This window comes from Culex pipiens, chromosome 3, assembly GCF_016801865.2.
Source record: "Culex pipiens pallens isolate TS chromosome 3, TS_CPP_V2, whole genome shotgun sequence".
Taxonomy (NCBI): Eukaryota; Metazoa; Arthropoda; class Insecta; order Diptera; family Culicidae; genus Culex; species Culex pipiens.
This window is the reverse complement of record NC_068939.1, coordinates 115303661-115326606: the sequence shown is the minus strand read 5'-3', so window position 1 is coordinate 115326606 and position 22946 is coordinate 115303661. Positions and strand designations below refer to the sequence as shown.

At 34.0% G+C, this 22946-nt stretch overlaps 2 protein-coding genes across 2 annotated transcripts; one reads left to right on the top strand and one right to left on the bottom strand.

The window, feature by feature from the left end:
• Positions 1 to 2306: 2306 nt before the first annotated feature.
• On the bottom strand, positions 2307 to 6703 carry LOC120413994 (serine/threonine-protein kinase PAK 1). The gene has a single exon (XM_039575003.2). The coding sequence runs from the start codon at positions 6281 to 6283 to the stop codon at positions 4727 to 4729; it is 1557 nt and encodes a 518-aa protein (XP_039430937.1). The 5' UTR covers positions 6284 to 6703; the 3' UTR covers positions 2307 to 4726.
• Positions 6704 to 8857: 2154 nt separating this feature from the next.
• Positions 8858 to 10998, top strand: LOC120413980 (fibrinogen-like protein 1). The gene is made up of 4 exons (XM_039574988.2): positions 8858 to 9209; positions 9266 to 10288; positions 10351 to 10614; positions 10674 to 10998. Exons 1-4 carry the CDS (start codon positions 9058 to 9060, stop codon positions 10843 to 10845), a joined length of 1611 nt encoding a protein of 536 aa, XP_039430922.1. The 5' UTR covers positions 8858 to 9057; the 3' UTR covers positions 10846 to 10998.
• The last annotated feature ends 11948 nt before the right edge of the window (positions 10999 to 22946 follow it).

Below are 22946 nucleotides of genomic sequence, written 5' to 3'. Positions count from 1 at the left end.
TTCCTGGCGCTCGTGGGGTGTAAGCACAGAGTAAATCAGCTGCCCTAGTAGCAACCTGCGCTAACTAACATTCCCGTCCCTTAAAATCGAGGTCTACAAACTGACATGGCGGGCGCCGTTGGTGGCCAATGACTGTTACCTATTCGCAACTGATCTAGCTTTAGCAATCATGGTGTTTTATCTTTTCAGCGCATTCATACATGCTGTTGATAAGGGAAACACCACTAGATCGTCGAAGCCTATAATCAGTAGTGCTGAAAGGATATTATGGTTCTGTTCAGCAACGGAGGGGCAACCATGGGTGATCTCTCATGCTCATGCTCATGCTCATGCTCATTAGATATTTTGAAATAAATTAGTACTTAAACTTTTGAAGCTACTACATTATCAAAAAATATGTTTTCAGTAACATTTTAGTAAAACTGAAGAAGTATATTTAAAATAGATATCGACGGTTGTCTCTCATAAAATTGTCGTATTTCAATAGCGTTATCTTTATCGAACCACGATACAGTTTTTGTTTAAACAACTCTTATTGTAATACAACTGTACTGATGTATAATGCATTTTACAAAGCTTTTTTCATTGGAATTGCCATTAAATTTTGTTGCCCTTTTGACCCCACCACTCAGGTTACTCAGGTTCTAGTTTTTTCCCCTACATTTGATAAGTAAGATTGAATGACTTTTTAAAAGTCGTTATTCCGTATTTTCAAATGATCATTTACTGTGGATTTGACTTCCTCACCTGAGGTTAGGGTATAATCGTGCTCGGAAAATGAACTTCTTTCAGAAACGTCGTAGACCCACCTTCATGTATACCTATACCCTCAGAATCGAAAACTGAACAAATGTCTGTGTGTATGCGAGTGACCAAAATTCTTACTCAGTTTTTTCAGCACTGGCTGAACCGATTTAGGTCTAACCGGTCGCATTAGACTCGGTTTAGGGTCCCATACGTCGCAATTGAATTGTTTGAAGTTTCGATAAGTAGTTCAAAATTTATGTATAAAAAAGTGTTTTTTGCAAAAAACCGGATCTCGACTTATGACCACTTGATAGCGAGTCCACGAACAGGGCTTTGTATGGGACGTCGTTTGGACCTCACCAATCTGCCTGAAATTTTCAGGGGTGGTTTGTACATATAAAACTAGCATCTGGCCAAAATATGAGCACTCTAGGTCAACGGGAAGTGGGGCAAATCGGGACACAAATTTTAAAGGCTAAAAAACGTCAAAAATCTTAAAAAGGATATAATTTAGGCAAAATTCAATTTAATTTCAAAATTCGAAATGCATCTTGAAGGGCTTCAAAAATGCAACAAAATGCAGGGTAGAGCACCCGAATTGGTTGAATCTAAAGGGAGTTACTGGCATTTTAGTGAAAAAATAGCATAATTTTCAAACTCAAATAAAAAAGTGTTCCATCCAGATATCAACTCGGATCGACCTGCAGCTTGTAGGGGACATCTGGGACTACCATCTGAGACTGAGAATGCTTTGGGTAAGGCAGTTTAACATATTGAATAGATACTTTTACTTTTAGTGAATTTTTTGGTTGTAAATTTTTGCTCGGGGACCCCTTAGATTCCATTTTATGGTGATAATTTTATCATATTCGTGTTCCTGAGACAAAGGGTTAAAATGGATGAAAACAAACATTTTTATGCATGTTTCTAATGTGAAATTGTCTATCTAGCATCTAGCATCTACCACATTGATCGCACGAAAATCTGTGGTAGAAAAGTATCCACCGGTAGATGCTTTGGTGGATTTTTGACAGTTCGAATTATTTCAAGAAAATCCACCGCGGTTAACCAAATCAAATTAACAAAAGCCCTATGCTGATTCCTTTTGGTAAAGATTTTCCCATTCCTTGTAAAGTTATGGAAATCGTCATTAATCAATTATTGTCAACTGGAACGTCAATGATTGTACCACAAAATTATATAAATTTTGAAACACAATTGCTTTAGATCAAAAATTCCTTCAGTGGCTTCAAGAAGGCAATAACCGTCACATGCTGTTTCATTTTGGTGCAGAAATTCGTTAAATTGTATTGAATACAGAATATTTTAAAGTGTTTTTTTTCTTTTTTATTCCGGATCTAAAAAAATAGATGAAATTTGTGTTCAAACGTATGTGCCCCATCATGTCACCCACTGTTTGTAAAGAGTGAGGAAGGCACCAACCACATAGGTGGATCAAGTTAGTTTTTATATTGTATGTTTCTCATCGCAAGTATTTTCCCTAACTATGTTTTACACAAAAAGGCTTTCGGATATAATGCAACTAAAACTGACTAAAATTGTTACAATAGAAAATTGACATTCATGATTATTGTGGCATTATGTTCTACATACGACTCGCAGGAAATATCTGTTTTAATTTTCACCGTAATCAACCATACAGAAGCTATTACGTTCAAGTCATATTGCGTTTTACAAGGTTCGTTTGACTATTTTACAAGATTTGCTTTATCGGATAAATCAAACAATAATATTGGTCTCGTAAGATACTGCTATGCTTATGTAATACGGAAATAAAATGTTTTGTGTCATCGTTCCTAGGACTTCAATTTTTATGCTGTTGAAGTGGCCAATATTTATCTAAACGCACATACGTAATACACTGAGTCAATGATATGCGTAAAATTATGTTTTTTTTCCATTACACTATTCAATAAAATACGCGACAGAAAACTGATGGTTACTGTTTACCTAAAATAAGGATGTGGAATTGTTTCGTATAATAGGGCTTGATTTTTATTTTGCTTGCCATCGAATGGAAATATAATAGGAATATAGAAAATTAAGGGGTGTTGCTTATAAATGCGATACATATTGCCGTACTTGCTAGCTGTAGTGCGGTGATTGTTTCGTGTTCATGCCTGCTGTACTTTTTTTTCAATCTTTACTTCTAGTGTGACATTTTTATCATGTGTCGTTATCCTAGCGCTAAATTTACTTTATACAATAGTATGCTTCAATACGCGTTTATAAAGATAAATTTTTCCAAGAATATTTGATGGCTCTCTAAAATGTTTTTTTTTTTTGTATCAAACTTTGTTCTCAACTCTATATCAGTCAATGTCGTTTTGCTTCGTATAAGTATATCAAGGGATGCATTGGTTACAGATTTGTGGGTGTTTTTTTGTCGAACTAGTGCGTTCCTTTACAATATTTCACGCGTCACGCGTTTGAATGGTGCGTTTTTCTTCCTCGTCACGTTTGACTAAGTGACGACGGGTTATTTTTTTGTCGAAAAAATTGAGCTCAACGTTATTGCTGCTGGTTTTGGTATTTTCAGTTCAAACGAGTTCTACTCATCCAACGGTAAGGCCCTAGGTTGATTGGTATTTTTTCAGCTGGACTTGGAACGGGGCGGATCTAATGATGTAGCCACGACTGACGACGTGTGTAGTATATCGAGAAAGGTCAAATTAATTTTATGATTATTTGCCATTAAGTGACACCTTCACAGTTCTGAGCACCGAAGATTACTCGTGCTCTCTCAATTCTCGCTGCTAACGCTGCGGCCTGTAGACAGATCTTCTTCGCTAGTATTCAATGTAAGGCCCGGATTGTACACAACAATGATTCGTACTTACGTACTTAAGCATAGGCAGTTTGCCTCATGCCTTTATTATTATTTACAGACATCTACTGTACTTGAAGAGTATTGGTGCGCGTTTGTGTGTGTGTGTGTGTTTGTATCGGAGCAAGGTATAAAGTGCTGTCTACAGCCCGTTCCAAGTCGTTATTTCATTATGGAAAACATGCACGCGAACCTCAAATCATCGAATATACATTTCCTACACAGCCGAGCGCACTCCGTTCACAATCTACATGTGTAAACATCCACCGGAATAGAACACACAACATAAGCGACGCGGGGCAAAGCAGAAATCCCCGAAGATGATCTTGACAGAAAGCAATTTACTTAATCAAAAAGAAAGTGAAAGCATTACTCCTCCCCCTTTTCCTCTTTTCATGGCACAATTTATGAGCGCTCAGTCACGTTTTACCCGTGGAGAGCTCTTAAAGACACCTCGTAACGGGAAAACATGCATGAGTCACACTCGGTTTCGGAACGCTTTTTGATTCATCTTATCACTTGCTGTGTCCTCTTTCGTATAGGTAAATAAAGCTTTGGTAACTGATTATAACCGACACAGAACCGGTACCTATAAGTTTGGCAGCTCCATATGAGGACGAAGGTTGATATTTTTTGCGAAATAGCTAGACAGTACACCATGTTAGTAACACCGTCCCAAATTCAAATTTCAAACGTCAACGTTGCCTTATCGTTGGATGATGTATGTCCCGTAATTACGCACATTCCTTCTTCGACTTGTTCCACGCTAAAGAGAGACTAATTTCAATTGTGCTCCACTTTATGTCTCCGAATACACTAAACACACTGCTCACAAAATGGACGATTACTTCAAACACTGTAGCGGGCATGAAAAATAAATTTCAATCAGTTTTCCTCGCGCCATACACCACATTTACTAATCTTGACTGCAACGCCTTTCAAAGTCGAGCTCTTATCATGAAGGGAAAAAAAGTGTTGAAACCTTATCAATTTTTAACTTTTCTAGCTCTTCACATGACTCTTCGGTTTTTTTCTCGTTTCGCGCGAACAAAAATCGATTTATTTTAAGGCACTAATTTTTCACAGCCACATCGGCACTCGTTTGAATTGTTTTACTTCTGTACGAATCGCTCAGTTGTCACGCTTCAGCAAACGCCTCGCAGCTTTGATCAGAGGTGTTAAAGTTCGCAGTTCCATGCAGTCCTGCAGGAAGGGATGGTTGAGTAGATCGTCGGCCGATGCCCGTTGGTCCACCTCCACCTGCAAGCAGCAGTCGAGAAAATCTTTCAGGTTGTCTGACAGCTTGTCCCAGCTTTTGATGTCGGGTCGCCCGTTCGCAGCGATCAGATAAAGAGCGCGCAGCGGTGCCTGGTTCAGATACGGCGGCTGACCTTCGATCATTTCAATTGCCATGATGCCCAACGACCAGATGTCCACCTTTTTGCCGTACTGCTTACGTGTCACAACCTCGGGTGCCATCCAGTACGGAGTGCCCACCATGGTTTGTCGTTTTTCGTCTCCCTCGATGTTGGCACAGAAGCCAAAGTCGGTGACCTTTACCGACCCGTCCATGCCTAGCAGCACGTTGTCCGACTTGATGTCCCGATGAATGATGCCCTTGGAGTGCAGGAAGCTGATGGCCTGCAGAACCTCTCGGCAAACGGCCGCAATCTGACGATCCTTCATCACCGTTTCGGTGACCACGTCCGTCAGTGGTCCACCGTCCATGTACTCCAGGATAACCCACAGGTGATCTTCCGCTTCCAGGTAATAGGCTTCGAGGAAGTTGACCAAGTTTTTATTGTTAAAGTCCATCAGTACATTAATCTCGTTTAGGATGGATTCTTTGGACGATTGATTTTTCATATCGATGGTTTTGATTGCCACCTTTTGATTCGTTTGACGATCGACGGCAATGAACACTACCCCGGAAGCACCTTTGCCCACTTCGACTGTTTTCTCGTATCTTTCGAGAGGATCGCTCATGTTACAAATCCGCTTCAGCTCCTTGTAGACCTGTTCATCGCTCTTGGGCACTCGCGCGTTTGGTTCCTTAGGCCTCAGTATAAGCTCCTCACCGTCCAAATCAACCTTATTCACCAAATCATACGCACTCTTGTGATTGTCCAACGCAGCATCGTTGTTGTGGATGATCATCGTGTCTTTATTGCCACTCTGATACAGGTTTAGGTTCTCGACGCCCTTGCACAGTTTACTGGGGTAATTTTTAGGTTTAGGCATGATTTGTGGCTTCGGAGGCAGGGTCATTGACTTTTTCGGCAGTGGTGGCGGCGGCGGAGACACCTCGGCAAAGTTTTCCTCCAGGGAATCTTCGCTTTTGTGCGCATTTTTCATGTCCAGAAACTGGTCGATCGATTCCGTTTCTTCGTGGATGGCATCCTCGGTGATGAATGGTTTGAACGGTTCCGCCTGCTCCTTTTTCTTGATCGAGTAGTTGTAAAACTTGACTGCCTGGTAGGCAGCTTCCGGATTCTTGCTCTGCTCGTCGTGTGTGATGGACGCGTCCATGAGCCGAATCCATGCCTTCGGCAGACCCTCCAGATCGCCCGTGAGATGGTTTTTGCTGACATGAATGCCGTGCACCACATTTGTGGGCAGGCCAATCTCGGATATTTTGTTACGGTCATTTTCTTTGGCACTCTTTCGGCCAAACAAGCTTTTCATCATCGTGATAGATTTGTCTTGCCCAACGTCTTGACAGGAAAAAAAATCCACAACCTGCAGCAGCTCGTACTAAACAATCACCAAGGAGTTCAGAAAACCGATTCCGATTCGTTCACAAGTAACAATGGGCGCAGGAGTGGCTCTGATATTCTTCTTCTTTCCTTCAAGGTTTCTTCTAGCAGCGCCGTGGTTGACCAGACTTCCGTATCTTTGGCTGCGATTTGCGGAGGCACGAACGTTGGCACATATTCAAACAGTCAACTATTGTCACCCGACGGCACTGGGCTCGCTTTGTTGTGCACAACTAGTCCGATTAGGCCCCAAGGACGAGCCGAAAACAGTAATTTATTCCCAGACACAAGGATATACTCCAGACTGGCACTCGCTCTTTGAATGAATGACGAATCGCCAGCAGCACCACACGACTTGCTGCACGAATACCACCAGAAAAACGGGCCACTTGGATGTAGTAAGCTCGATCACGCACACTTTTCTGGTTAGTTGTGAAGTTTTGCGATGTTTTCCATGCCTTTTTGACAGCTGGAGGACGTTTCTCATGGACATGGAAGAATGATTTTGGTGAAAGACTGGCGAATGAATGAATATCGAAAGAATTTATCCATGAAACTTATTAATTTGTGGTAACTTTTGATAAGGCAAATGTGTTGTACTACAGTTTTTTTATAATCTTTGTTTAACCATATTCTGCACGGCTATTTCTTAATTTAATGTTAACATGTTAAGGTTAACACATTCCATAGGTATGAAAAGGTCTAGTTTGTGATACACACATCTTCCCTATACTCAGCAATCGAATGCAGAAGAGAAGAGATCACCCGTTGCGTTGATCCGAGCCTGGATTCAAACCCCGATCTACCGCTTACAAGGCGGTACCACTAAGTTACGTGGCTCGGTCATAGTCAGTTGTAAGAACTGCTGTATAACTTGATACTACAGTCCAGACTCCAGCCCAGATTAGCAATGTTTTGGCATTTCATACAATTGCCCTTACAAAGTGTGTACAACTATACGTAAGCGAAAGGTTGGAAAAAAATCACTCGAATCATACATTTTTTGGTGTTGCTGTCTTATTCTTGATTGTCGAACTTAAGCAAGACCCCAACACATCTCTGAAGTGATTGAGAATTTTTAAATCCAAACAACCATTCAAATTTAACTAAAACGGGGTCGCAGAACTCGAATTAAATGTCAGAGTTAAGGCTTTTTTGTTCATGATTCGATTATCCGAAGTCCCGAACTTTCGGATGATCGCACTTCAGTGTCGCAGGTCATAATCTACGACATTCAGATAATTGATTCTGAACTGTAAAGGGATGGTGGGAATACTTTAAATATTAAGATTTTTAAATATTCTTTTCCTAAAGCAATAACACTAAGATTTAGTTGGTAAAATTATTACACTTGCAAAATATTGAGTCAAAAGGCTTATTCATTTACTTTCACCCTAATCACTTCAAGCTTCTAAACATGGGGTCATCCAGAAACCACGGCGCACAAAAATGTCAACGTGCCTTCCGATCAACGATGATACAGGACTAATTATCTCACACACACACGCACATTCACACTGCAACAATATTAAACTCAAATTCCTTCAAAAAGGCACAGCTTGCTTTCGATTTCAAAGTTTAGTCAATATCTTATTGAAAACGTTTAAAAATTGAAACAAAACATTAACTTACAGAACGTAAAGCTTGCATGCGCATGGAGCACGCGGATGCTGCAAAAGAACGGGACATGCGCAATGCTTCAAGCGCCAAAGTGCGTCGCGACGCCCAACCGACGACGACGTCTGCTTCAGTTGGCGGAAGGTGCTCAAGACGATCGGACGTATTTATAAGATCTCTACGTTCAATTTCGTTGAATTGATTTATAAGTTGACTTATTTGCTAGTGTTTGTATGTGTTGAGTTTAGATGATGGCGGTAAGTACTAGTACCGTCAACTGGGGCGAATCGGGACACATGGGGCGAATTGGGACAGCAGTTTTAACCATGTAGGAGCACAATATTTTGATTTGTTTTCGGTTAGAACAGACTCAGACCAACAAAACGTGTACATCCATTTCCAAATTTATAACCATTAAATGCTCTAAACACTGCTGTCCCTATTTAGACTGTAGTCCCGATTCGCCCCAGATGACGGTACTTGATTTCTTAGAAGATAATTAAACTTGATAACCTGGTTTATGTGTGTTTCATTCCATTGTCTTTAAAACTTAAATTAATCTGTGTTCAACATGTTTAAATTTAGAATTGATATTGTAATTGTAAGCAACAAAATTTAAAAATGTGGAATTTACATCATTTTTGGATTTTTGAAAACTAAAAACAGATAAGCTTGGCAATGACATTCAAACAGAGTTCGCTGGATGCTGTGCTAGAAATAAATCGTTTGTTTTGGCGGCTATTTTTAGTCCGGCATTTTCACTTTCTCCTGGCTTATGTTTACTTTGGCTTAAGCCGGGTTTAGACACGCCACGCGTATAAGATTTTTTGCTTGTTTTTCCGTGGTAAAATGTATGATTTATTAAGTGGATAACATTTTCTTGTTTTTCAGAGTCTAGGCGTTGCGATTTTGTTTCTCTTGGTATTCCAAGCACATGGCGGCCTGCAGAATGATTTGGGATTATCCAGTAACGACAGACAGCAGGTGCCGACAAGCGCAATCTCTGACGACATTCGGAAGCAGCTGCAAGATGTTCGGTTTACGTTGGAAAAGTTCAACACGCACTATCTGATCAATTTGGAGCAGCGGATGATGAATATTCTGACGACGATGACCAGTCTCGATAGCAACGTGAAAAGTTTACAGGAAAAGGCACAGGTTTGGGACGTCTTTCAGCATCACATTGGGGCTTGGAATGATCACATCAAGTCGGTGGACCAAAAGATGGAACTGTTGAAGAAGTATGACGATTTGAAATTTATTAGAAATTGTTTTCATACAACATTTGTCTCTCTAGGGCACACGAAAGTACACCACCAGCGCTAGAAACACGTCTGTCGAACCTGGACTTTAAAGTGCAGCACGTGTTCGATAAGGTTGATACAATCAACGAAAAGTTGCACGACATTACGAAAACTGTGTATGCCTTATCCAGTGCCAATCGTGCCCGGCGAAACGATCGCGAATCAACTGATCAAGGCGCAGTAATGACCAAGATCAGTTCTCTACAGAAGCAACTAAATCGCTTGGAGTCCAGTTCTGCCAATTGCCAGAAGAAAAATGGAAACGGAAATGGTGGCACCAAAGTGAAAAAGGAAGTTCAGGAGTTTGAAGATGAGGTTGATGATTTCCTGGACAAACTTGCAACAAAGAAGCTAAAGGATATTGCTGCAAATCGTAAGCACGGTCGATCTCTGGATAGTTTAACCAACCTGCTTCGAACCGTCGATGAACGGACTGTAAGGATCTACGACCTGGAAGCGAATCAGTTTGAGCAGATTCTGAGTTGCTGCAAACAAACCGATCGCGAAATAACGACATTCACGAATAGTGCGGATATTTTATTGAAACGCATCGAACGGCTGGTGATCAACGTTGATGCTAAAATTGAAACTCGAAATCTACAACAATGCGAGCGAAATAGTTCTACGAAAGTTGAAGACGACATTGTAACGGATCTTGGAAGTGGCGAAGGAGCTGTCCCGACTACAACTGAGAAAGATTACAAAGCAATCGAAATCGAAATTGATGAGCCGGAAGTTTCAGCCGATTTTCATCAACCGAGCAAGCAAGGCTGCCACCAGCTTACGATCAGACAAAACGGAGTCTACACCTTCGGCGAGATAGAGCTGAACGAGGCCAATCGAGACTTCAACAGACGCTACTGCTACTTTGCTACCGACGGACCAGCCTGGACCGTGATTCAGCGACGCAAGTTGGACGATTTGCAGGAAAACTTTAATCGCAGTTGGAACGAATACAAATACGGATTTGGAGATTTAAGCCATGAATTTTGGCTCGGGAATGACTTCATCAACACGTGATACGCTTTGCGACTCAAGTTGTCGAATGTCTTAATCATTTCACTAAAACCTATTCTAGATTAACCTACGACGACAACGTTGAGCTGCGAGTTGAACTGTGGGATTTTGAAGGGAACTCGGCCTGGGCTGAGTTCAAAACGTTTCGAATCGATTCCGAGAGATTCAACTACAATTTGATGGTGAGCGAGTACCACGGAAATGCTTCGGACGCGATGAGCTATCACAACGATCAGGACTTTAGCACGTTCGACCGGGCTAACGACAAATCGAACGGATCTTTTGCGTGTGCTTTAACTTATGGAAGCGGATGGTGGTTTAACAGGTTACTCTTTATGAATAAGCGAAATAATCACCTTTAACTATAAATCTTTGTTTTTCTAGCTGTGCTGAGTCAAATTTGAATGGAGTCTACTATGCTGACGATCCTAAGGCGCACAAATCTACGGGAATCTTGTGGGAAACATGGCTCGGTGATTATTCGCTGAAGGAGTCCACCATGATGATTCGATCAAGAGAAGTGTGGACGACGGAAGGGGAACCACAGGATCCTTAACAACAAAAATCTTTATTTCGACAGCATGATCATCAAACATGTAATAATTGTATTCAGGATACTTTTCAATCCCTTCAAATTATGATCTTAACGTACACACAACTGTATTTAATCCATCCTATTCCAATAAAAAATGATTTTATAATGCTTTTATATTTCATAAGGGAAAATGCATTCTTATCACATTCATATTATAAGCCTATCTTTGGCCATAAAGTAGCCTCGTGACATAAGTCCTGATTGACATTCTTGAAAATCCTTCGCTTCACTCGCGAGCACAAATCGTACGCGACGCAAACCTGCCAAGATTAATTCCTTAGTTTCGTTTGTCTCGCTCCTCTCTGAGCATGCTCTTGTGTGAATGTCGCCGATGAGTGAAGTAGGCCCAGCAACCTTGCCAGCAACTCACGAAGGATTTGAATCGCTGTGTGAAACAATCGACCAAATCGCCGACGCCGATACACCGTTTTTAACCCCCTTACTCCCAGAGCTGTTTGCTTATCGTAAAAATAGTAAATGGCTTAATTTTGGTACAATAATGTAGGAAATACTATACTTTGACCCACAAATATCGAATTGGTGCAAAAAAGTAGAATTTGAAGTGGTGCACCAGAGCACCATCAGGAAGATGAGCAACTTTTTTTTAAACCACAAAATCTCGGTTTCTTAAAATCTATTGGTTCATTTGTTTGAAAATGCTTCGAAATGTGTTAAGAACTACTTATTCTTTGCTGTAAGACCATATTTCTGAAGTATTAATTACAAATTCTAAAATCTCTGCATTTTCAGGGTTCTTTGATTGGCTCATTCAAAACCCACAAACAACCATTTTCATGAAAAATGAGGAAAATAATAAAACTATCGGTCTAATAACAATGTTTTGTCTTGTTTATGAATAGTCAAAACGTTTGAAAACTTTTGTTTTGATAAAAATAAGCTTTTTCTGTAATTTAGAAAAAAGTGCTCCTGAATATTTAGTTGCTCATATGCCTAGGTGGTGCTCTGGTGCACCAAATGAAAAGGTTGAAAAACACTTAAAACCGGTTCAAACTCACAATGTTATTCACAAAGGTTCTTGTCCAAGGTTCAAATGATAGCAACACATTTTTTGTTTCATAAAATTTTGTGTTTGGTAATTTTTACGGGCTTTCGAAAACAGGTCTTATTTATTTCCCTAAAATTGGCCAATTTTTGTTTACATTTCACACTGTAACTTTGTTTGACCAATTCTTAGCGAAGCTACACCAAAATGTCACATTTTTCAATTTTCGATATGATTTTTAATATGAAAAAAAATCATTTTTATTATGATGCAATAATTGCAATGTGCTTTAAATGCGTTTTCTTACCTTAAAAGCCAAGAACATTGACCAAAAGTGGTCTGAAAGCCATTGTACGGGAGAGGAGTTTTTTCATAAATCTGCTCCTTTCGTAGTCCCGTCACGAAAAGAAATGGCTGGCAAAAACTCAAATTTCATCCAATTCTTTCAATTCAAGGAGCAAAAGATTCGTTTTTTAATTTGTGATAATGTGTAGAAGAGCAAAAGTTTTTAAAAATCAAACTGGCAAAACTGTAGCGATTTTTGTAGTGTGCCTTTTTAAAGTCCAGTTTTACGATGTTGTCCCGTCACGCTACATTTTTATTTCAGGGGTAGCACAGGTACTATATGGTTCATTCTGCATGATATTTCTTTGTAGGAAAATCAATTATCTTTCCAAATATGTAATAACATTGGGGGGTTTCTTCTTTTATTTTGCCATTACAGCCAAAACGCTGAAAAACCTGGATTTTTTTTAAAAAGGAGCCGAAGAATCGGTCGTTTGTGCTTAAGGGGTCGTGCATAAACCACGTGGTCTCCTTAGGGGGGGGAGGGGGTCCGAAATCCGACCGAAAAAAACCATGAAAAGCCATGGGGGGAGGGGGGGGGGTCGACGGCTGACCACGTGGCCTTTAAAAAAAATCTTTTCTTAAAAAAAAAACAAAAAAATACGCGCTTTGAATTTACTTATATGAATACATTTTTTGTTACACTTCAAAACCATACAATTATTGTGTTTAAAATTATTAAAATTAAAATGCAAACACAATTTCATTTTTTTGTTGATGGTATCAAGTAGCTAAAAATGTGCTTGCAAATTTGCATTGAAAGTAGATGTTCGATGTTCGATAGTTCTATTTTGGAATTACTTAAAAAATAAATATTGCTGACAATTTTATAAGATTTTCGTAACAAGGCAAAAACTTAATATGTATTATAAATGAAGTGTCTAAAAATGATTCTCTGCGAAAAAAAATAAAAAAAATTCAAAATCTCAGATCTTAGCTAATTACCGTAGCTGGTCCTATAAGTGATCGAAGAATCTTAATCGAAAGATTTCCTTTTGACACTTAAAACAAACTCAAGATATCTTGTATCTCCTCTCTCATGCAATATTTTTTTAAGTTCAAAGAAACTAAAAAACCAAATTTCAGGATTATCGCGCAAAATTTCAGTCTCATTTGCAAGTGAAACGTCTAACATTAAAAAAATAACCAGTAACGAAAAATGAACGATACATACTTTAAGATTCACAAAAAAATTTGATGAATATTTTGGTCTAAAATATATTCCTTATTTCATGGGTTACACAATTCGAATTGTTACATTACATAACATTTCATAAAATACACGTTTACTATCCATCGTCAAAGTTGTAGGTATTTTTTTTTATGTTAATAGGGACCATCTCTTGAGCCATAGAGAAACATGGGCAAACATTTTAGATTTTCAGAGAAAAAAAAAACGAGCTTCAAGCAAACATTGTTTTTGTTTCTCAATTAATTTGAAGATTAAAAAAATAGGGGCCAAAGGTGCCCTTTCCTGAAAATATTAGTTTTTCTTTAAGCTGAGAAAATATACTATACCCTCAACTTCATATTTGAGATAAAACCACTCAAATATATAGACACATTAACATAATTTAAGTTTTAAAGAGTCACTTAATTTTCAAATGCCGATATCAATTTGTGAAATAAATTTCAATACAATGCCGTCAAGATCAACATAAATAAAATTCATTAACACTCCTCCGTCCAAGGCATCCAGTACTTACACGAACGACCAAGGCGGAAAAAAAGTTGGAACGCTAACTTCAACTCGATGGTTCTCAGCCAAAACTCAACCAATCTGGATGATTCCTTTTTCCAGAGATTTGTACGGATCTCCAGATGAGCCTAGAACTTTGCAGATCTCGATTTGATCAATCCTCTAATTACTACGACTAAATAAGTCGGAGCAACTTTTTTTCCGCGTGTATTTCTGAAAAGCGACTCAAGCGGGAACATTTTTGCTACGCTGCAAAAACACAATAACTTTGCTAAAATGTTAGCAAAACCCATAAAATTATACATCAAAATTTCCGTTATGATCTCAGGATTGTGATGAGCTTCTCAAATTTCCATTATTTTCTCAAAAAAATTCACAAAACTACGTAAAACTACAGAAAAAATAAAAATGCCTCATTTTATGACTAGAACTTTATGGTAAAATCATTGATTTCATTAAATTTTTTCATGAAAATGTTTCAAATGATCTAAATTATATGTTTCAGAATCATTCTGAGTGTGTTTTTTCCTGAATACTACAAAATTTTACCAAAACTACGTAAAATACAGAAAATTTGATACATTCCTTTAGAACTTTATTTGCTTCATGGTAAAATCATTGATTTATTTTATGAAAATGTTTCAAATGATCTAAATTACAAGTTTCCGAATTATTCTGAGTGAGATTCTTACTGAATACTACAAAATTTTACCAAAACTACGTAAAATACAGAAAATTTGATACATTCCTTTAGAACTTTATTTGCTTCATGGTAAAATCATTGATTTATTTTATGAAAATGTTTCAAATGATCTAAATTACAAGTTTCCGAATTATTCTGAGTGAGATTCTTACTGAATACTACAAAATTTTACCAAAACTACGTAAAATACAGAAAATTTGATACATTCCTTTAGAACTTTATTTGCTTCATGGTAAAATCATTGATTTATTTTATGAAAATGTTTCAAATGATCTAAATTACAAGTTTCCGAATTATTCTGAGTGAGATTCTTACTGAATACTACAAAATTTTACCAAAACTACGTAAAATACAGAAAATTTGATACATTCCTTTAGAACTTTATTTGCTTCATGGTAAAATCATTGATTTATTTTATGAAAATGTTTCAAATGATCTAAATTACAAGTTTCCGAATTATTCTGAGTGAGATTCTTACTGAATACTACAAAATTTTACCAAAACTACGTAAAATACAGAAAATTGTATGCTTTCCTTTAGAACTTTATTTGCTTCATGGTAAAATCATTGATTTATTTTATGAAAATGTTTCAAATGATCTAAATTACAAGTTTCCAAATTATTCGGAGTGAGATTCTTACTGAATACTACAAAATTTTACCAAAACTACGTAAAATACAAAAAATTGTATGTTTTCCTTTAGAACTTTATTTGCTTCATGGTAAAATCGTTGATTTATTTCATGAAAATGTTTCAAATGATCTAAATTACAAGTTTCCGAATTATTCTGAGTGAGATTCTTACTGAATACTACAAAATTTTACCAAAACTACGTAAAATACAGAAAATTGTATGCTTTCCTTTAGAACTTTATTTGCTTGATGGTAAAATCATTGATTTATTTTATGAAAAAAATTCAGATGATCTAAATTATAAGTTTCCGAATCATTCTGAGTGTGTTTCTTCCTCAATACTACAAAATTTTACCAAAACTACGTAAAATACAGAAAATTTGATACATTCCTTTAGAACTTTACTTGCTTCATGGTAAAATCATTGATTTATTTTATGAAAATGTTTCAAATGATCTAAATTACAAGTTTCCGAATTATTCTGAGTGAGATTCTTACTGAATACTACAAAATTTTACCAAAACTACGTAAAATACAGAAAATTTGATACATTCCTTTAGAACTTTATTTGCTTCATGGTAAAATCATTGATTTATTTTATGAAAATGTTTCAAATGATCTAAATTACAAGTTTCCGAATTATTCTGAGTGAGATTCTTACTGAATACTACAAAATTTTACCAAAACTACGTAAAATACAAAAAAAATTATGCTTTCCTTTAGAACTTTATTTGCTTCATGGAAAAATCATTGATTTATTTTATAAAAATGTTTCAAATGATCTAAATAACAAGTTTCCGAATTATTCTGAGTGAGATTCTTACTGAATACTACAAAATTTTACCAAAACTACGTAAAATACAAAAAAAATTATGCTTTCCTTTAGAACTTTATTTGCTTCATGGAAAAATCATTGATTTATTTTATAAAAATGTTTCAAATGATCTAAATAACAAGTTTCCGAATTATTCTGAGTGAGATTCTTACTGAATACTACAAAATTTTACCAAAACTACGTAAAATACAAAAAAAATTATGCTTTCCTTTAGAACTTTATTTGCTTCATGGAAAAATCATTGATTTATTTTATAAAAATGTTTCAAATGATCTAAATAACAAGTTTCCGAATTATTCTGAGTGAGATTCTTACTGAATACTACAAAATTTTACCAAAACTACGTAAAATACAAAAAATTGTATGTTTTCCTTTAGAACTTTATTTGCTTCATGGTAAAATCGTTGATTTATTTCATGAAAATGTTTCAAATGATCTAAATTACAAGTTTCCGAATTATTCTGAGTGAGATTCTTACTGAATACTACAAAATTTTACCAAAACTACGTAAAATACAGAAAATTGTATGCTTTCCTTTAGAACTTTATTTGCTTGATGGTAAAATCATTGATTTATTTTATGAAAAAAATTCAGATGATCTAAATTATAAGTTTCCGAATCATTCTGAGTGTGTTTCTTCCTCAATACTACAAAATTTTACCAAAACTACGTAAAATACAGAAAATTTGATACATTCCTTTAGAACTTTACTTGCTTCATGGTAAAATCATTGATTTATTTTATGAAAATGTTTCAAATGATCTAAATTATATGTTTCAGAATCATTCTGAGTGTGTTTTTTCCTGAATACTACAAAATTTTACCAAAACTACGTAAAATACAGAAAATTTGATACATTCCTTTAGAACTTTATTTGCTTGATGGTAAAATCATTGATTTATTTTATGAAAATGTTTCAAATGATCTAAATTACAAGTTTCCGAATTATTCTGAGTGAGATTCTTACTGAATACTACAAAATTTTACCAAAACTACGTAAAATACAGAAAATTTGATACATTCCTTTAGAACTTTATTTGCTTCATGGTAAAATCATTGATTTATTTTATGAAAATGTTTCAAATGATCTAAATTACAAGTTTCCGAATTATTCTGAGTGAGATTCTTACTGAATACTACAAAATTTTACCAAAACTACGTAAAATACAAAAAAAATTATGCTTTCCTTTAGAACTTTATTTGCTTCATGGAAAAATCATTGATTTATTTTATAAAAATGTTTCAAATGATCTAAATAACAAGTTTCCGAATTATTCTGAGTGAGATTCTTACTGAATACTACAAAATTTTACCAAAACTACGTAAAATACAAAAAATTGTATGTTTTCCTTTAGAACTTTATTTGCTTCATGGTAAAATCGTTGATTTATTTCATGAAAATGTTTCAAATGATCTAAATTACAAGTTTCCGAATTATTCTGAGTGAGATTCTTACTGAATACTACAAAATTTTACCAAAACTACGTAAAATACAGAAAATTGTATGCTTTCCTTTAGAACTTTATTTGCTTGATGGTAAAATCATTGATTTATTTTATGAAAAAAATTCAGATGATCTAAATTATAAGTTTCCGAATCATTCTGAGTGTGTTTCTTCCTCAATACTACAAAATTTTACCAAAACTACGTAAAATACAGAAAATTTGATACATTCCTTTAGAACTTTACTTGCTTCATGGTAAAATCATTGATTTATTTTATGAAAATGTTTCAAATGATCTAAATTATATGTTTCAGAATCATTCTGAGTGTGTTTTTTCCTGAATACTACAAAATTTTACCAAAACTACGTAAAATACAGAAAATTTGATACATTCCTTTAGAACTTTATTTGCTTGATGGTAAAATCATTGATTTATTTTATGAAAATGTTTCAAATGATCTAAATTACAAGTTTCCGAATTATTCTGAGTGAGATTCTTACTGAATACTACAAAATTTTACCAAAACTACGTAAAATACAAAAAAAATTATGCTTTCCTTTAGAACTTTATTTGCTTCATGGTAAAATCATTGATTTATTTTATAAAAATGTTTCAAATGATCTAAATAACAAGTTTCCGAATTATTCTGAGTGAGATTCTTACTGAATACTACAAAATTTTACCAAAACTACGTAAAATACAGAAAATTTGATACATTCCTTTAGAACTTTATTTGCTTCATGGTAAAATCATTGATTTATTTTATGAAAATGTTTCAAATGATCTAAATTACAAGTTTCCGAATTATTCTGAGTGAGATTCTTACTGAATACTACAAAATTTTACCAAAACTACGTAAAATACAGAAAATTGTATGCTTTCCTTTAGAACTTTATTTGCTTCATGGTAAAATCATTGATTTATTTTATGAAAATGTTTCAAATGATCTAAATTACAAGTTTCCGAATTATTCTGAGTGAGATTCTTACTGAATACTACAAAATTTTACCAAACCTACGTAAAATACAAAAAAAATTATGCTTTCCTTTAGAACTTTATTTGCTTCATGGTAAAATCATTGATTTATTTTATGAAAATGTTTCAAATTATCTAAATTACAAGTTTCCGAATTATTCTGAGTGAGATTCTTACTGAATACTACAAAATTTTACCAAAACTACGTAAAATACAGAAAATTTGATACATTCCTTTAGAACTTTATTTGCTTCATGGTAAAATCATTGATTTATTTTATGAAAATGTTTCAAATGATCTAAATTACAAGTTTCCGAATTATTCTGAGTGAGATTCTTACTGAATACTACAAAATTTTACCAAAACTACGTAAAATACAGAAAATTTGATACATTCCTTTAGAACTTTATTTGCTTCATGGTAAAATCATTGATTTATTTTATGAAAATGTTTCAAATGATCTAAATTACAAGTTTCCGAATTATTCTGAGTGAGATTCTTACTGAATACTACAAAATTTTACCAAAACTACGTAAAATACAGAAAATTGTATGCTTTCCTTTAGAACTTTATTTGCTTCATGGAAAAATCATTGATTTATTTTATGAAAATGTTTCAAATGATCTAAATTACAAGTTTCCGAATTGTTCTGAGTGAGATTCTTACTGAATACTACAAAATTTTACCAAAACTACGTAAAATACAAAAAAAATTATGCTTTCCTTTAGAACTTTATTTGCTTCATGGAAAAATCATTGATTTATTTTATAAAAATGTTTCAAATGATCTAAATAACAAGTTTCCGAATTATTCTGAGTGAGATTCTTACTGAATACTACAAAATTTTACCAAAACTACGTAAAATACAGAAAATTTGATACATTCCTTTAGAACTTTATTTGCTTCATGGTAAAATCATTGATTTATTTTATGAAAATGTTTCAAATGATCTAAATTACAAGTTTCCGAATTATTCTGAGTGAGATTCTTACTGAATACTACAAAATTTTACCAAAACTACGTAAAATACAGAAAATTGTATGCTTTCCTTTAGAACTTTATTTGCTTCATGGTAAAATCATTGATTTATTTTATGAAAATGTTTCAAATGATCTAAATTACAAGTTTCCGAATTATTCTGAGTGAGATTCTTACTGAATACTACAAAATTTTACCAAAACTACGTAAAATACAGAAAATTGTATGCTTTCCTTTAGAACTTTATTTGCTTCATGGTAAAATCATTGATTTATTTTATGAAAATGTTTCAAATGATCTAAATTACAAGTTTCCGAATTGTTCTGAGTGAGATTCTTACTGAATACTACAAAATTTTACCAAAACTACGTAAAATACAAAAAAAATTATGCTTTCCTTTAGAACTTTATTTTCTTCATGGAAAAATCATTGATTTATTTTATAAAAATGTTTCAAATGATCTAAATAACAAGTTTCCGAATTATTCTGAGTGAGATTCTTACTGAATACTACAAAATTTTACCAAAACTACGTAAAATACAGAAAATTTGATACATTCCTTTAGAACTTTATTTGCTTCATGGTAAAATCATTGATTTATTTTATGAAAATGTTTCAAATGATCTAAATTACAAGTTTCCGAATTATTCTGAGTGAGATTCTTACTGAATACTACAAAATTTTACCAAAACTACGTAAAATACAGAAAATTGTATGCTTTCCTTTAGAACTTTATTTGCTTCATGGTAAAATCATTGATTTATTTTATGAAAATGTTTCAAATGATCTAAATTACAAGTTTCCGAATGGTTCTGAGTGAGATTCTTACTGAATACTACAAAATTTTACCAAAACTACGTAAAATACAAAAAAAAATTATGCTTTCCTTTAGAACTTTATTTGCTTCATGGTAAAATCATTGATTTATTTTATGAAAATGTTTCAAATTATCTAAATTACAAGTTTCCGAATTATTCTGAGTGAGATTCTTACTGAATACTACAAAATTTTACCAAAACTACGTAAAATACAGAAAATTTGATACATTTCTTTAGAACTTTATTTGCTTCATGGTAAAATCATTGATTTATTTTATGAAAAAAATTCAAATGATCTAAATTATAAGTTTCCGAATCATTCTGAGTGTGGTTCTTCCTCAATACTACAAAATTTTACCAAAACTACGTAAAATACAGAAAATTTGATACATTCCTTTAGAACTTTATTTGCTTCATGGTAAAATCATTGATTTATTTTATGAAAATGTTTCAAATGATCTAAATTATATGTTTCAGAATCATTCTGAGTGTGTTTTTTCCTGAATACTACAAAATTTTACCAAAACTACGTAAAATACAGAAAATTTGATACATTCCTTTAGAACTTTATTTGCTTCATGGTAAAATCATTGATTTATTTTATGAAAAGGTAACTTTTTTGAAAAAAGTCGCAGTTGTTCATTTTTTTAAAATTAGTGCCCATGTTTATATTTTTGAATAGCTGAGAAAATTTTCTATATTTTGCTTTTTAGAACTATGTTGATACGACCCTTAGTTGCAGAGATATTGCCATTCAAAGGTTAAAAAACAGGAAAATTGATGTTTTCTAAGTCTCACCCAATCAACCGACCATTTTCTAATGTCGATATCTCAGCAACTAATGGTCCGATTTACAATGTTGGAATATGAAACATTTGTGATTTTTTCGAAAAAAATATTTGAAAAATTTAAAATCATGACTAACATTTCAAAAGGGCGTAATATCGAATGTTTGGCCCTTTTAAAAATATTTTCAGCTTTTCAAAAATATTTTTTTCAAATGTGGGCAAACATGGGCACTAATTTAAAAAAATGAATAACAGCGACTTTTTTCAAAAAAAGTAACCTGAAAATGGCTTGACTTGAAAACAGTGCACTTTATAAAAAAAATCACTGAAGCTCTTTTTGATTGCAAATTCGATTTTACATAGAAAAATTAAGTTGAATTTTTTTTGCGAACAATATTTCGATTTAAAAAAAAAAAAAATCCTTCAAAAGATAAAGATTTTGAATTTTTGTATATCATTTTTGTATGAACAGCTGACAAATTTGTATGGAAAATTTAATGAACGAACTAATGATGCAAAATGGCTTCTTTGGGCATACTAAAGACACCAAAATAGTTTCAGCCGGATTAAAAAAATACAAAAAATAAAATTAAAGAAAAAAGACCGATTTTGTAGAGGACTGCTCCCATACAATAAACTTCCAAAACAATGCTCTACATTCTAATACCAACATAAAATTATAAAAATTATAAAATTTTCTGTATTTTACGAAGTTTTGGTAAAATTTTGTAGTATTCAGGGAGAAACACACTCAGAATGATTCGGAAACTTATTATTTAGATCATTTGAAACATTTTGCATGAAATAATTCAATGAATTTACCATGAAGTAAACAAAGTTCTAAAGGAAGGCATAAAATTTTCTGTATTTTACGTAGTTTTGGTAAAATTTTGTAGTATTCAGGAAGAAACACATTCAGAATGATTCGGAAACTTGTAGTTTAGATCATCTGATTTTTTTTTCATAAAATAAATCAATGATTTTACCATGAAGCAAATAAAGTTCTAAAGGAAAGCATACAATTTTCTGTATGTTACGTAGTTTTGGTAAAATTTTGTAATATTCAGTAAGAATCTCACTCAGAATAATTCGGAAACTTGTAATTTAGATCATTTGAAACATTTTCATAAAATAAATCAATGATTTTACCATGAAGCAAATAAAGTTCTAAAGGAAAGCATACAATTTTCTGTATTTTACGTAGTTTTGGTAAAATTTTGTAGTATTCAGTAAGAATCTCACTCAGAATAATTCGGAAACTTGTAATTTAGATCATTTGAAACATTTTCATAAAATAAATCAATGATTTTACCATGAAGCAAATAAAGTTCTAAAGGAATGCATCAAATTTTCTGTATTTTACGTAGTTTTGGTAAAATTTTGTAGTATTCAGGAAAAAACACACTCAGAATGATTCTGAAACATATAATTTAGATCATTTGAAACATTTTCATAAAAAAATTCAATGAAATCAATGATTTTACCATAAACTTCTAGTCATAAAATGAGGCTTTTTTATTTTTTTCTGTAGTTTTACGTAGTTTTGTGAATTTTTTTGAGAAAATAATGGAAATTTGAGAAGTTCATCATAATCGGAAATTTTGATGTATAATTTTATGGGTTTTGCTAACATTTTAGCAAAGTTATTGTGTTTTTGCAGCGTAGCAAAAATGTTCCCGCTTGAGTCGCTTTTCAGAAATACACGCGGAAAAAAAGTTGCTCCGACTAATTTAGTCGTAGTAATTAGAGGATTGATCAAATCGAGATCTGCAAAGTTCTAGGCTCATCTGGAGATCCGTACAAATCTCTGGAAAAAGGAATCATCCAGATTGGTTGAGTTT

Excerpts from the sequence above, each read along its gene's own strand:
- LOC120413994 (XM_039575003.2), bottom strand. The coding sequence starts at position 6,283 with ATGATGAAAAGCTTGTTTGGCCGAAAGAGTGCCAAAGAAAATGACCGT.
- LOC120413980 (XM_039574988.2), top strand. The coding sequence starts at position 9,058 with ATGATGAATATTCTGACGACGATGACCAGTCTCGATAGCAACGTGAAA. Across the intron at positions 9,210-9,265 it reads AAGATGGAACTGTTGAAGAA|GGCACACGAAAGTACACCAC; the intron begins GTATGACGATTT and ends TTGTCTCTCTAG. Across the intron at positions 10,615-10,673 it reads AGCGGATGGTGGTTTAACAG|CTGTGCTGAGTCAAATTTGA; the intron begins GTTACTCTTTAT and ends TTGTTTTTCTAG.